General features: G+C 32.8%; 3 protein-coding genes across 10 annotated transcripts in view; 1 reads left to right on the top strand and 2 right to left on the bottom strand.

Annotated features, from left to right (window-relative positions):
• The window catches only part of LOC106056403 (uncharacterized), a 130,296-nt gene that overhangs the window by 16,024 nt on the left and 100,698 nt on the right, over nt 1-13,574 (bottom strand). The gene's annotated exons all lie outside the window — the stretch shown is intronic.
• LOC106056451 (nucleolar protein 12-like) lies at nt 3,788-11,131 on the bottom strand. Its single transcript, XM_013213211.2, has 5 exons — nt 10,973-11,131; nt 7,551-7,656; nt 6,766-6,942; nt 4,656-4,732; nt 3,788-3,935 (listed from the first exon to the last, which is right to left on the bottom strand). The coding sequence occupies exons 1-5, from the start codon at nt 11,128-11,130 to the stop codon at nt 3,803-3,805; spliced, it is 651 nt and encodes a 216-aa protein (XP_013068665.2). The 5' UTR covers nt 11,131; the 3' UTR covers nt 3,788-3,802.
• LOC106056432 (uncharacterized) overlaps nt 11,137-13,574 on the top strand; it is a 15,110-nt gene continuing 12,672 nt past the window's right edge. The window contains exons 1-2 of one of the 8 annotated variants that reach the window (XM_013213171.2): nt 11,137-11,238; nt 13,138-13,341. In XM_013213171.2, the coding sequence (XP_013068625.2) occupies nt 13,158-13,341 (184 nt within the window). In that variant the 5' untranslated portion in view covers nt 11,137-11,238; nt 13,138-13,157. The other 7 variants (XM_056020785.1, XM_056020783.1, XM_056020782.1 and 4 more) reach the window with 7 other exon arrangements.

The following is a 13,574-nucleotide window of genomic DNA, read 5'->3' as shown; positions in this document are numbered from 1 at the left end:
TTGAAATCTTTTTGACAACTTTAGGCAGGTATCATACTCTGTGGAACAAACTGCTTGGCTAAAGGGACTCTAGATTAGAGTTGCAGTTGCAGGGTACCTAAATGCAGCATTGATTCCTCACAAATGCCCCCTTCCCCAGCCTTGAAATCAAACTGAGGAATTGTGCAAAATCAGATGGAAATTCTTTTTTCTTGTGTGTTTTGTATATCTTTATTGTTTGAAAAAAGCATTTTCAGTTTCCTGTTGCTGTTTTTTTTTGCTGTGTGGTATTTATGTGTAGATAAATTTTGATCACAAGGGTCTAGGTTTATAAAGAACATACCTAAACAATTGTAATATAATGGTAATGAAGGAAAACTAGCTTAGAATCTACACACACAATAATTCTCAAGTATGTCAAATACTCACAATGCCACATTTGTACCCCCCTCCTCGATTCAGATTTTTAAAAAATTCATTAGCCTATACACAACTAGGGCAACTTAGGGGTGTAAACAGGGGCAAGCTAGAATAAGGCAGAATTGGCCCTTACAAAAAGCATGTTAACCGGGTAGTCTAAATCTAAATTCTTGACAAAATTGAAATAAAACCTGTTTATAACTCTAGAATACTAGTATAAGGACTATATATTCAATCCATGACATTCTTTTGATTGATAAAAGTAGTATCTCGACAAAATGATTCTAGTTCTGCATTATTCGCTATCAGAGTAGATTTGCATTTTTTATTAAAGAGTTAACCTGAAATTGACAGACAGGTCCATGCATGTTAATGATGTCATCTTGAGAAAAGGGGAAATTGGTGGTTTTAGTTGTGTAGGCTCAAGATTTTCTGATGAAACCACGAGGGGTCTGGTATAATTCAAGTGAATAACCTTGTGGGGATGATTTGAGAAACGCGTGAGACTGAAAAATCATTTCATTAGTAATTCTACATCTGCTTTCAATCTGGATATCTATATAGTGTATAGGCCTATAAGTAACTTTAATTTCTATTTGATCAAGAAGTTTGTTTAAAATTATTAAAGTTCTTCATTAAAAATATAATAAGGCTTAATCGATTTATTTGTACCAGCTGTCTGGGGCTATAAACCAATGACCAAGAAACAACAGTCGTATTTTGTAATCATTAGGTTCGATTTCGGTTAGTGCTGTAATGTATGCAGTAACTTCTGAAAGACGTTTCTGCATGTTGTAATGTGAGCAGAATTGGCTGAAAAGCATTGACACGGAACACTTGAAAGTTGTAATGTTGAAGATAGTTGAAAAAAAGACTTTCCGTAGTTTGTTGATCCATTGTATAATGTCTAGATTTGCAATCTTATTTTAGTTTTTAACTATTATCAAGTTTTAGTAATTTCATTATTTTGTATAATAGTTTCAAAAGCAAGTAAGAAAATATTCTATTCAAACTACTAAGGCTGTGATTGTACTATTCGTTTGTACCACATGAGATTTCCTAAAGCCTCCAAGTCTATCTACACGTAGAAATAAAATTTTACGTAAACCGACGTTTGCATTCATGTTTCGTTGCATTAGGCCTACCAAATTCTTTTTTTATGTGAACCATTACACGTAGGCCTACATCACATGGCAAGTCATTAGTGGGCCGAGTCGCATGCTAATGTCAGGGCCGACTTTGATACCCCTGGTCATGGACGACTTCCACAGCCTCCTAATCTCAGCTGATTCCCCTTAGATTGTAGGTCTTCTAAGAAGGTGTGGACGGTCTTGTTTTCGCTTTCCTCTTTTCAGGTTCTGTTATGGCTGTTCGGTCAACATTTTCCCCAGGGGACGAGTACCTGTGTGGGAAAGGACTTCTCTGCCACATGATCTCGGTACCGGAGTATATCATTCCAGGGATCTCCATCGCTTAATGTGATAACGCTGCCTAAGTAGGTGGCCGTCTCCCTCTGTTCAAGCTCTATAAATATGCCCAGTGTTGACGGGGGTACTTGTTAGCCTGTAACCAATAGGCCTACGTATAACTTAGTGTGTTTATCAATATTTATCCAGTGGCCGATTTTAAGTGCTTCTCTATTGAGGCTCTCCGTAATCTCTTGCATAAATTTAATTTTAATAAAAGTAGCCTAATGCTATATCGTCCGCAAAGTCCAGGTCCATCAATGTGGCTCACTCCTTGGGATACAGATACAGTCTGATTCATTATTTTTTTTCATGACATCGGCCTAATCGAAGGCAAGGAGAAAGAGAAACTGGGATCAGAAATGTCTCACACCCGTCTTGAGGTTGAAGAATCAGTTATTCCATCGTCGGTTCTAACGCAACAGTTTGATTTGCTGATGTCGCATGGAGTATGGACAAATTGTTGCGGATGCCATATTGTCTTGATATATTTTTAAAAAGTGATTCGCGATGGACACTATCGAACTTTTTTTTTTATCTAACTTATCATCAGCCTTTGTTGGTATTCCAGGCTTTATTAGATAATTTGCAGGATGAAAAAAACTGTCCAGTGCATAATCTACTTTTTCGGAAGCCTTCCTGCTCTTCTCTGAGCCATTAGTCTGGGGCCTGTTGTAGTTATCGTCGCAGAAAAGTACTGAACACTTTACCTGGAACCAAGGCAGCCTCTCCAATTGTTGCAGTCCGCTAGGTTGCTCGTTTTTTGGGGGGAGTTTCGTTGCCATTCCTTTATGCCAGTTTTCAGGCAGTTTAACCAGCACAGATTTAGGACCTAGTTATTCTATCAACACTGTATTTTTCTCCGAATTTTGAAGAAGCGCACTAGCCTCTTCTTCTTCCTCGTTCTCATTTTTATGTTAGAGCGTTCAGATGACTAGACCAATATATGAGTTAAACTGTGCAGTGGTTTCAAAATCAGAGAGCTCTCCATATATAGTTTTGTTGGGGTGTTTTGGGGCCAGTGTCTTGTACGGGCTTCATTGTAAGGAGAACAGCTTTGAATGAGCGCTCGCCTCTGAAACCTCTTCTGTTGTGATTGGGTCTTTGCTAGTAAAGGCGATTAGTTAAGGGTCTCCTGAAAGTGTTGCGCCTTGTTTTTCTTTGATTAGTAGTAACAAATGGGTAAACAAATGTATATACAATGAGCTTATTTACGAAAAAAAAATCACCTTGCATAGTTAACTTAAAAATTAAACGGTTCACTTTCAGGAGACAAAAAAAAAAACATTTCCCACAAACTTTGCAAGTCACAATGTATGGGGAAATCAGATTTTCAATAGCTCTTCTAGTTGTATTAAATCTAAACATGACTATTGTCATCAATAAGGCTTTTCAGATTTAAAAAAAAAAAAAAAAAAGTGGAGTTCAGCATTTCAAATAATTTTCCCTCCTTCAGACATAACAAAATAACAACACGTCTGATTTGATGACTATTATTTTCTGACCAATGTCTGCTTCAGGTAGACAAATAGAACTTTATTGAAATGCAGTATAGCCTTTATCCAATTTGTACCAGTATAAATTCCCTATCCCAATCCCTGCTTAAATAACAAGGTCAGCTTCTTTTATGTTGAGACTTTGGATCAAGTGGTCTTTAATTTTTCTGTTTTCAACAGTTCAGCAACAATTTCTTTGTAAATTTAGTGCTCTTTGGTTAGTGTAAATAATATAATACTCAACTGTTTTATTTAAAGACATAAGTAATGTCTTACATATTGCAAAAGAATGCCACAATAGTCTTCAAAATACAAAGTTCATTACAGAATGATGCAAATTTTTAAATGATGATTTTACTATTAGAATCCCACAACTTAAAAATCAATCATACATTCTTCATTCAACTTAAAACCGGAAGACAATGATAAGTCATTTTGATTTTATTTTTTCTTCTTTTTCCCTTTCTTTTCACCTTTCTTTTTGGCCTGAAATTTCATTCTCAGCATGTGTTTTTTCTTCATTCTCTTGGCATTTAATTTTGCAGAAGATAACTGATTACTGCAAGCTGCTAGTCTGCAAAAGAAAAAAAAAATAATAATGTACCCAGTAGATTTAAAATTATTTCCAAAATAAATGTAGAAAAATAACATACATATTCCATAAAAAATTTAGAATCCAGCCAGCTGGTCAGTCTTCACATTATTACTGAATAATTGTAAATTGTGTAGAATTTAGTGTGTCAACTTCCTGTTTTGTGCCTACATTTCTTTCCATAATATTTTTGTTGGTTTGGCTGACTATGGTACTCTTAGGGCTAGACCTTGCAGTTTCAAACAACCCTTACTTCATCATATACTAATGCAAAAATGCATTTGTATAAACTTAAAAAACTTTAATGTTTACTTTGGGCCCAATGAATGAATGGAATAAACTGACATTACTGAAATGCTACAAATGATGTTTTTTAGTGATAAGAGTTGAAAATTAATTGCAACTCAGATGCTGCTGTTTTCAAAGAAATTTGATACTGCAATTGCAAAGACAGGACTGACTCTATTTTATTACTTATAATACTGCAAGGGTAACATTGTTTTATACAAAGAGAAAAAAATAGGAATGGATTTTAGTTCTTTCTCATTTAACTATTTTTTTTATGTAGATAAGGACTCAAACATTCATCAATCTGATCATTCTCATTCTCCAATGGCACTTTTATTTGAAAACTACAGTATAAGGTCTAATGATAAATTCAACTAAAATGTCCTCACTGTTTCTGTACTTTGTCTAACTTACTTGTGCTGTATAGATTTACTTTCCTTTGATCCAGTGACAGGAGTGTGTGTAGTTTCATCAGCATTGCTCTCAGGGCTCTTGGATAGAAAACAAGAAAAGCATTAAAAAAAAGATTTAAAAAAGACAATACCTCTATTAAACAACTTAAAATATAATAAAATATTTAAAAAATTTATTAAAAAAATATTTGGTTCAAACTGGGTATTGAACCCCTGATTTTGACACTGTCAGCTGTCAAAGAACAAACGATGTTACCAATTCGGCCAGCGGGCATTACATACTTGTGCAATTATTTATTGGTATTTTCATTATATGGACATCTAGATCTAAGACTAGACCTAGCCTTCTTGACGTCTGATTTAGAACTCTTAACTAGTATAGATCTAGAATCTAGATGTAATCTATATTAGATTAACATAAAAAAATATATGCAAAGCTTACATAATCTTTCAATAAACTTAAAGCAACTTTAAATTTATTCAGTTATCGCATAATATTGGTACACTATGGCTGACTACCAAATTTTTTTATTATTATTGAATACTTCTAATGATAGGCCTTTCAATCTATACTTAGAAGACAATGCAAAAAATTTTCCCAAACACTAATTTATCAAATTCTTGAATCAATAATGCCTTACCTCGGAAATCCCCCAATGCAAAAGTCCCTTCAAGAACGCAATAGTCCTTTCAAAACCAATGTTGGCTCTAGATCTAAGTCTAGTACTCAAGCCAACTTTACATTTATTTATTTTTTACTTTGAAAAATTATAACGTCAAACTAGAGCTTTCCCCATGTGGCCACGAGCTAGTAATTCTTTTCTTAGCAATATACATCAACTGCTAAATTTCTAGGGATATTGTTAGAGCTGTTTTTAAGATCCGCGACGCAATCAGGTACCATGCAGGTTCCTGAATGCCCCTTGAAGTTCCGACTAGAGATATTGTAAAAATAGAGAAAATTTAGCACATAAATGTAAGATTTCATTCATAAGTATTATCTATGTTACTGTTAATAGTATATTAACATGATGGCAGAGGTAACACGTTAATTTAGTAAGAATTGTATTAAGTATCGTTTAAGAAAGGAGAATAGATCTAGTTTTATTAAAACAATGACAGAAATTGTTCTAAATCCACCAACAGAGTTGAATGTGGTAGATGGTAATATTGCCGAAAATTATTATTATCTATGTTACTGTAGCACTGTTTTATTTTTTTCTGATTTAAGAAGATCTTAAGCAGCAATGATTACAATTAGCAGATTCTTTGTTTTCATGTAATCACAACAAAACATTTTATCATCCGTTCAAGGGAGCAGGTTTGCATATTTATATATCCCATTTATGTGATATGAATGAAAGTTATTTAACTGTATTTAGAAAGGCTCAAGATTCAAGAGGATAGAGTGGAATGTGTCAAATAATATTAGCAAAGACACCATTTGTCTTTTCTGACATGACAGTCAAGAAGCAATGTTTCTATATTGTATGTATATTCCCTTGTAGTTATTAATGTAGTCTTTTTGCTACTTAATATTAATAACATTTTTGACTAAACATTTTTAACATAAAAGTTTTTCATCTGGCTTTCTGGAAATTTATGACAATTATTTTTGTTTTCTTTTAGCCATACCAGGTATTAGAATATATATATATATATATATATATATATATATATGAAATGTTCTTGTTGGTCCCTTGACAGAATGACATTTAGGTATTCAAGGTGAAGACTGGGATTTTAATTTTGGGATCTTTGGGTGCATCTGAGTCCGCCCACCTCTAAGTGGTACCTGACATTAGTTAAAGAAAAGTAAAGGTGGTTGGTCATTGTGCTGGCAACATGATATCCGTGGGCTACAGAAACAGATGACCTTTACATCATCTGTCCAATAGATCACAAGGTCTGAAAGGGGAACTTTACCTTTTTATTCAAGGTCTTGTGGGTGCCATGACAGAATACATTTTTATTTTTTTTAACTTGCATTGATAGTTATATTAAAAATACATTTTTTGGCCAATGCAAAGTTTAATAGAAACTAAGCTGTGATTAGACAGTAGACTGCTAAATAAGCAGATGAAAAGGTACAGTGTATTAGAAATACTCACAAATCCTTTATTTTGACCTAAATGAAATCCACCTTTCCCAACAAAATCTATTTCACCAATATCTGCAATGGTCACTGTGTGTTCTGGAAGCTCGTAAGTTTCTGGATCAACCAAGGTACTTATCTCAGGAATTATTGAAGAATTCTGCTTCAAGTGACTAGATTTTAAATCCCTAGCCTAAACAAAGATTAAAAAATTAAAACATTTTATTTACATAAAAAAAAAAAAGTTTTACATTAAAAAAAAACAGTCAAAGTTCCAGTAATTTCAAACCTTGTTTTATTTCGAGTTTGACAGCAATCAATGTTCTTTCATTCATTTAATTCAAACTGTCTATTCAAATATTTACTTAAAGATAGATGTTTGGCCTCTATATGACTACTAAATGAAGTAAATTGGCTGTACTCTCAGAATGCCTGCTATTCTATAAGTGAGTGTAATGCCACTAACCATGCTTAAATGCAATGTTATTTTAATAATTAAAATTAACATAGCAAATATTTATTGGCTTTCAATTAGTGTGACATTTAATGTATCATTGTAAACTACATAGTGTTAAGAATGGGCCTAATTTTCATTTGGATATTTATAATTTTTAAAGCAGATGTATTAACGTGTTATGCTAAACAATATTTCATTATTTTAAACATTTACATATCCAATAAAATAAGTGAGGATGGATATAAAAATATATATAAGGTTATATTTTTCTAAAAATTTATGATATATTTTTTATAGCTTAATACAAAACATGAGTGATCATACTATATTCATAAAATACCTACTTGTTTAAGAATTTCCTTTCTTTCTGCCAAGATTTTTTGATCTTGTTTTTCTCTGGCAAGCTTCTTTCTATCAATTTTCCTTTTATGAAAACCTCTCAAATATTCTCTGTTAATAAAGAATTTTTGTTATCTATGATAATTTTTTTAAAACTGGTTATTGTTTTGTTTCCTAGTACCAACTTTTTTTCCCTCAAAAGCATGAATAATTTACCCAAAATGGAAAATAGTATTTTTAAAATTTTCAACAAAATGAATATTTTTGTTATTAGAAGTTTTTTTTTTAGTTCCAAATGAAAGCTTAAATAAAACTTATTTTTTAGTGGGTTGTGATGTCACACACAGTCATAACTAGGGATGCACCAGAGCTCAGCTCCTACCGAACAGTTTTCACTATCCGGCTATATTCAGTTCTGGCACTGAATTGCAGGATAATCAAAAGTACTTTAGAGTGTGGTTGAGAAACCGATTTATTAACTAGTTAAGTACTGAAAATATGACATGGTTTATTTCAAGGTTCGTGAAATGTTAGCTGATGCTAAAAGCAGTGCTTTCTCAACTGATACCTGGCCAGCTGATAATACCACAGAGTTGTATTTCGGTTTGACTTACTATTTTCAGAATGTGTCTGAAGCAGAAATGTTTTAGAGCATATGGCTGTAAACTTGCTGGAAAACTATCATTTAGTTTCTACACAGCAAAAGCTTTCATCAAAAAAGCACTGCAAATGTTGGTTGCTTTGCAGATACCAGTTCCGTACTGGCACCTTTTTCAATGTGGGGAAAAAATATTAAAAATGATTACTTTTCTTGCATTTTTTACTATTAATTTATTAGTAGTTAAAAGTTAGGCAATCCATCACTGATTACCGGCACCTTTTTTTTTTACAAAAAAAAAGCACTGGCACATATTCAGCTTTGTGTACAAAAAATAAATCAATAAATAATAAAAAGTAGTTTGTCATTTTAAACATTTGTCCTTGGCAACTGATTGTTTACATAAATTATAGAGCAAATTCCTCCTTCCATGACATCAGTTGATACAGAATGTCTCTACCTGTTGGAATTCAACTTTCTTCTTGTTACCGAGGTTGTTGGAGCAACATTAAGCAATATTATCAAGTGTGCAGAATGTGAATCCATAAGCAATTTATCTCTAAACCAGTGTCTCTGCTCAAACCTTTAGTGGAAGTAACTCGTAAGTGCAGCTTTAGCTTCATCTTCCATTGTGATTCCATAGGTCTAAACTCTAAAGGCATTCCAGCATTTGAGGCTAAGAAGACAGGAGTAAAAACAATGAAAAGTGCATTACTCAAGTCCATGAACAGCAGGTTAGAAGATTTAAACAAAACTCGCCTGTGCAGCATAGCAGCACAGCTGAGCCCTTGGTTCAAGATCAAAGCTTGCACTGAAGCAAAGGCAGGAGTCACCCAAATCACCATTCACAGAAGTTACAGAAACTGAAACACCAGCAGAAGTCTTCACTGAAGCTGTTGAACCACTAACAAAGAAGACACAGTTAGCTGAATCCTGATTGTAGGACTGGTTCAATTAATTGGTGGCACAAGAAGAAGCTAATGAACCCAATAATTAAATGGTGGAAGGCCATTTCCAACAGATTCCTGGATTACCTAAGGTTGCTCAATTCTACCAAGCACCACATTCAACCAGGGTGTGATCGAAAACGTTGTTGCTGGAGGAATTAACAATGACCATAGTGTAAAACATATACATAGGCAAAATAGGCAGCAGCCTAGGGCCTTCAATTTGTTGGGGCTCAGAAGGACTACAAAAAAGTTTTTTAGACAAAAAAAAATGCAAACTTGGATCAAATGCGTAGCAGGACTTTATGACTCATCTACAAACCTAGCTCAAAGTCTCTACTATGATTTAAAATGCTATATAATGGAACACTATGGTAATCACACTATATGATGTTATTTGTTGATTTAGATGTAGATGCAGGAAGGTTTTAATGTAATTTTATATTTCGGTCGCTTTATTTTTCTATTTCATATGGGGCCACCTAATTCATTTTGCCTAGGGCCTCCAATTACCTAAGGCTGTTACTGTTTGAAGGCTTATTCTAGATCTAGTCAAGTGTACCATGTTTTAAACCCTGTTACTCTTGTTTTAGTCCACTACACTAACATGATTTGTCACAACATGCTTTTCTTACAAATGTAATATCTCGCTCTGCCAACCATATTGCATGGATATCATTTATTTTAGTTCTTGGTAGAGGTGCATCAGATTTGGTGTAAAGACAAAATAAGACATCTTGCTGGAGCTGGATACTGAGTCTAGTAAATAGCTTGTGTTACTGAACATTTAGTAAAATACTTGTTTAAAAAACTTTTTTTTTTCACCTTCTATTGTTTCCAACTCTATCAGTGAATGAATGAATTAAAGTTAATCAGCATTTTTTAACATATTATATCAAAAACTAATCTGAAAGTGCTAAACTAATATTGTCTGATCTGAAAGTATAAAACTGAAATAGGTTACAATTGAAAATTTAAAAAATACAAATGCCAACTTGTCAATTCTAGTCACAATCACATCACTTTAATCACATCAAAGTAAAATAAATGTATATGACGAGAATTTCCTATATTTTTGCTTACTCTAAAGTTTATGTTTTGGTAGAGTTCCATACTTGTTACATCAAAGTTAAATTATATTTAAGAAATATATCTAAAGATCTAGATCTATAATTCTAGATGTCTCTACACTCTAGTATCTATAGACTAATGTCACTACACTATCATGCCAATCATGGGGTGACTGCGACTTCACACTGTCTATGACTACACTACACAGACTACAGAGAGAATGGAGTAACCATTCTTAGTATTCATTAGTCAGTATATCTAACTAATCTAACTTCTAAGAGTTGTAAATCATAAATAATATAATTTGGTAATTCTGAATGAGTTCATCATAGTTCATGGGTCAGCCATGTTTGTTACTATTTTGTTATTGTTTATGTACCAAAAAATGAAAAAGACCTCGAGTCAAGATAACTTAGATAGTCACGTAATGATAATGATAGTTTCTTTAAAACACCAAGAATCAAGAATTAAGATAACTCCAGTGACCAGTGTTTTCAAAGCAATTAGGCCCTAATTAGGGTATTAGTTTACGAGACTTAGCAATGCTATACTATAGTATTATTATTACTATAGTATTTCTGAATTGGTGTACTCACTAGTCACGACTAGTGACAGTGTTAGACTAGAGTGATGAGTATGAGTGAGAGTAATCAGTGTACGGTGTACCAACTCAAACTCAAACTGAAACTGTACTGTGATCAGTGTCTGACTGCCTACATTAGGCTACAGTCTACATTTACTGTAAACTAATTCTACAAATAGATCTAGATCTCTCTACAATGGAACAATTACAATCTACATGGTCACTTACGATCTTGCCTTTTCATCGAATTCTAAAAATGTTTTCGTTTTTCTGTTTTTTGGATTTGTTTTCTTAGGTCTGGACGTCGCCATCTTTACATTGAAAAGTAGGATTACATTTAGATTCTGGATTGGAATCTGGATTGGATTCCAAAATGACTCACACATTAAAATACTTTCCTTGGCCTTGACCTCACCATAACATGTAGACTAATGTAGAGTCTAGGTTTACATATCTAATTCATAATTTACAGATTTACTCTAAAATTAAATAGGGTCTGTTTTTTTTTTTACCTAGATAATATGTTAATTTGGTTTGCATACCAAGTAGGCAAGATCTAGACTCTATCTAGATTTTTGTTTTTACGCAGGAGACTATCGGTCACTAATGATTAGTCTAATCTCAAATGTGAAAAAAAAAAGTAGTCACAAGACATACATAGATTAAGATTAGTGATTAGTTATAGTATAGATTCCTAGACAATTCAAAGAATATTAACGTTAAAAGACAATAATCTAGATTTAAATGCGGAAATTACCTTATATAGATTCTAGACTAGATTTAGTCTAGATAATGAAATCATATAATATTGACAAGATTGTCACAAGATAGTCTACCATCATCATTGAAATCATTCTATGTGTAGATACTAGATTCTACTAGTAACTAGAGAAGAGTCCAGACTCTAGACCTAGTACCTACACAACAATGACAACATGCATTTGTAGATCCTAGATAGATATGTAATTGTGTTACAGTCAAACTAGCTAAGACTCTTTAACTCTTTATTACTTTTACTCTTATACTTATAACTATAATAAATGACGAATAGATAATAATAATATAGATCTAGATTCTAGATCTATCATCTTATTCTTATAATTAGGGTAATTGTAATCTTATTTTTATTTATTATATAATATTAGAATAATTAGATCTAAATTTAGTAACCTTGATTGTACTTTGAATCTAGATCTAGTAAGTTACTAAGTAAATGTTTTTACAGGTCTTTAATAAGTCTAAGTGAGTTTTGTCTTTACTTTAACTTTCATCTAGTCTAGATCTAGACTCTAGACTCAAGACTTTTCACTTTGACTGCAACTTCTAAAACTAAAGGACATATAAAAACTGGCACTAGACTCTATATATCTACAACTAGAACTAGAATTATATACATTTTTTTTGCAAGGTGGAAGCTGTATATTTCAATTTAATTAAAAAGTACATATATATGATATAGAATCTACAATATTGGAAATATTTTTTTTTGCCCAATAAAACCATTCGCAATTCAGAGTTCTTTCGATTACCTGGTCAGAGCTGTCCATGATTTCACCAAATTTCTCTCTTTAAAAATATTTTGCCTGGGGGTTGATATCCTCCATTAAAATTCAACTTGTCCTTTGTTTTAATGACTGATTCTATTAAAAAACTCATTTTGGGATTGAAAGGCACTTGGAAAAAATGATGTTTGTGTATGTATGTTTGTTCTAACATATATATATATGGTAAATGAAATTTGTTTTTGATTGTCTTTCTAAATTTTTTGTTTTAACATTTGTAAATTGTGACTTAGTGTTTATTTTTTATTATTAGATACAGTTGTATTGCAAGATTTTTAAAACTAGCAATTTATTTAATGTAGCATTATATTACTTACTTACTTACTTAATCCTGTGTACTCCCAGGAGAGCATAGGGCCGCAACCACACCTCTCCACTGAACTCGGTTCTGAGCAGCTTTCTTCATCTGCTCCCATGTCATTCCAGTACCCTCAGCTTCACTGATGACTGACCTCTTCCAGGTTTGCTTGGGTCTGCCCACTTTCCTCTTTCCTTGTGGGTTCCAGTCAAATGCCTGGTAGCTGGTTTTCGCAGGGTGTGTCCTATCCAGCTTCATTTTCGTTTTGTGATGTCTTGAGCTATGGGCTTTTGTCTAGTTCTCTCCCACAAATCGATAGTAGTTAGTAGCATTATATTAAGTATATCAATAATTTCCTTTTTTTATATTAAAAGTTAGTTGTTTTTTTAGATTATAGTCTTTTAATGCAGACAAGACTATAGGTAATGGTAAATTTATTTTAAACAAGCTTTAATGTTTCACCTTTATCCAACTGCAGCTTTAATTTTTGTAATTTTTTTCTGTTGTGTAAGAGATTGCATTTTAAATTTCAGTACATCAGTGAACAAATGTAATGGATGTGACACAGATGGAAACATTCATGTTTTTTTCCATTGGCATTTCCTTTATTGTTGCTTGTCAAAGAAAACAAGACTTGCCATTAACTACACAAACGATTAAAAATGTCACAGCAACTTCTGCTACGGTAGATGACAATATCAGTGTGTTTCCAATAACATTAGCTCCATCTCAACTAGGTTAGTATTATCCTAATTGGTTTAAACTTAATTTGAATAAGTTCAGTTTCTCTTGGATAATAAATCAGCACTTACTCTGGATGTTATATAGTTAATACAAAAGGTCATACGAATTTTTTCAAACTGGGTATTACGCTTGGGACGTAAATTTAGATGATTAGTCCAAGGTAAAGATATAATTCCCTCTAAGCTCTGTCATCTAGCCACCCATTTCCCCTGGAATCAAAATATTT

Source organism: Biomphalaria glabrata, chromosome 2 (assembly GCF_947242115.1).
Source record: "Biomphalaria glabrata chromosome 2, xgBioGlab47.1, whole genome shotgun sequence".
NCBI classification, from domain to species: domain Eukaryota; kingdom Metazoa; phylum Mollusca; class Gastropoda; family Planorbidae; genus Biomphalaria; species Biomphalaria glabrata.
The sequence above is the reverse complement of the archived record's forward strand: the minus strand, read 5'-3'. Positions and strand labels throughout refer to the sequence as shown.

What these genes read in the sequence shown, in the direction of transcription:
- LOC106056451 (XM_013213211.2), bottom strand. Translation starts at nt 11,130, where the DNA reads ATGTGTGAGTCATTTTGGAATCCAATCCAGATTCCAATCCAGAATCTA. An exon ending in TTCGATGAAAAGGCAAGATC is followed by an intron (nt 7,657 to 10,972) that starts GTAAGTGACCAT and finishes CTTTATTAACAG; the next exon opens with AGAATATTTGAGAGGTTTTC. An exon ending in TAGGTCAAAATAAAGGATTT is followed by an intron (nt 4,733 to 6,765) that starts GTGAGTATTTCT and finishes TTTCTATCCAAG; the next exon opens with AGCCCTGAGAGCAATGCTGA.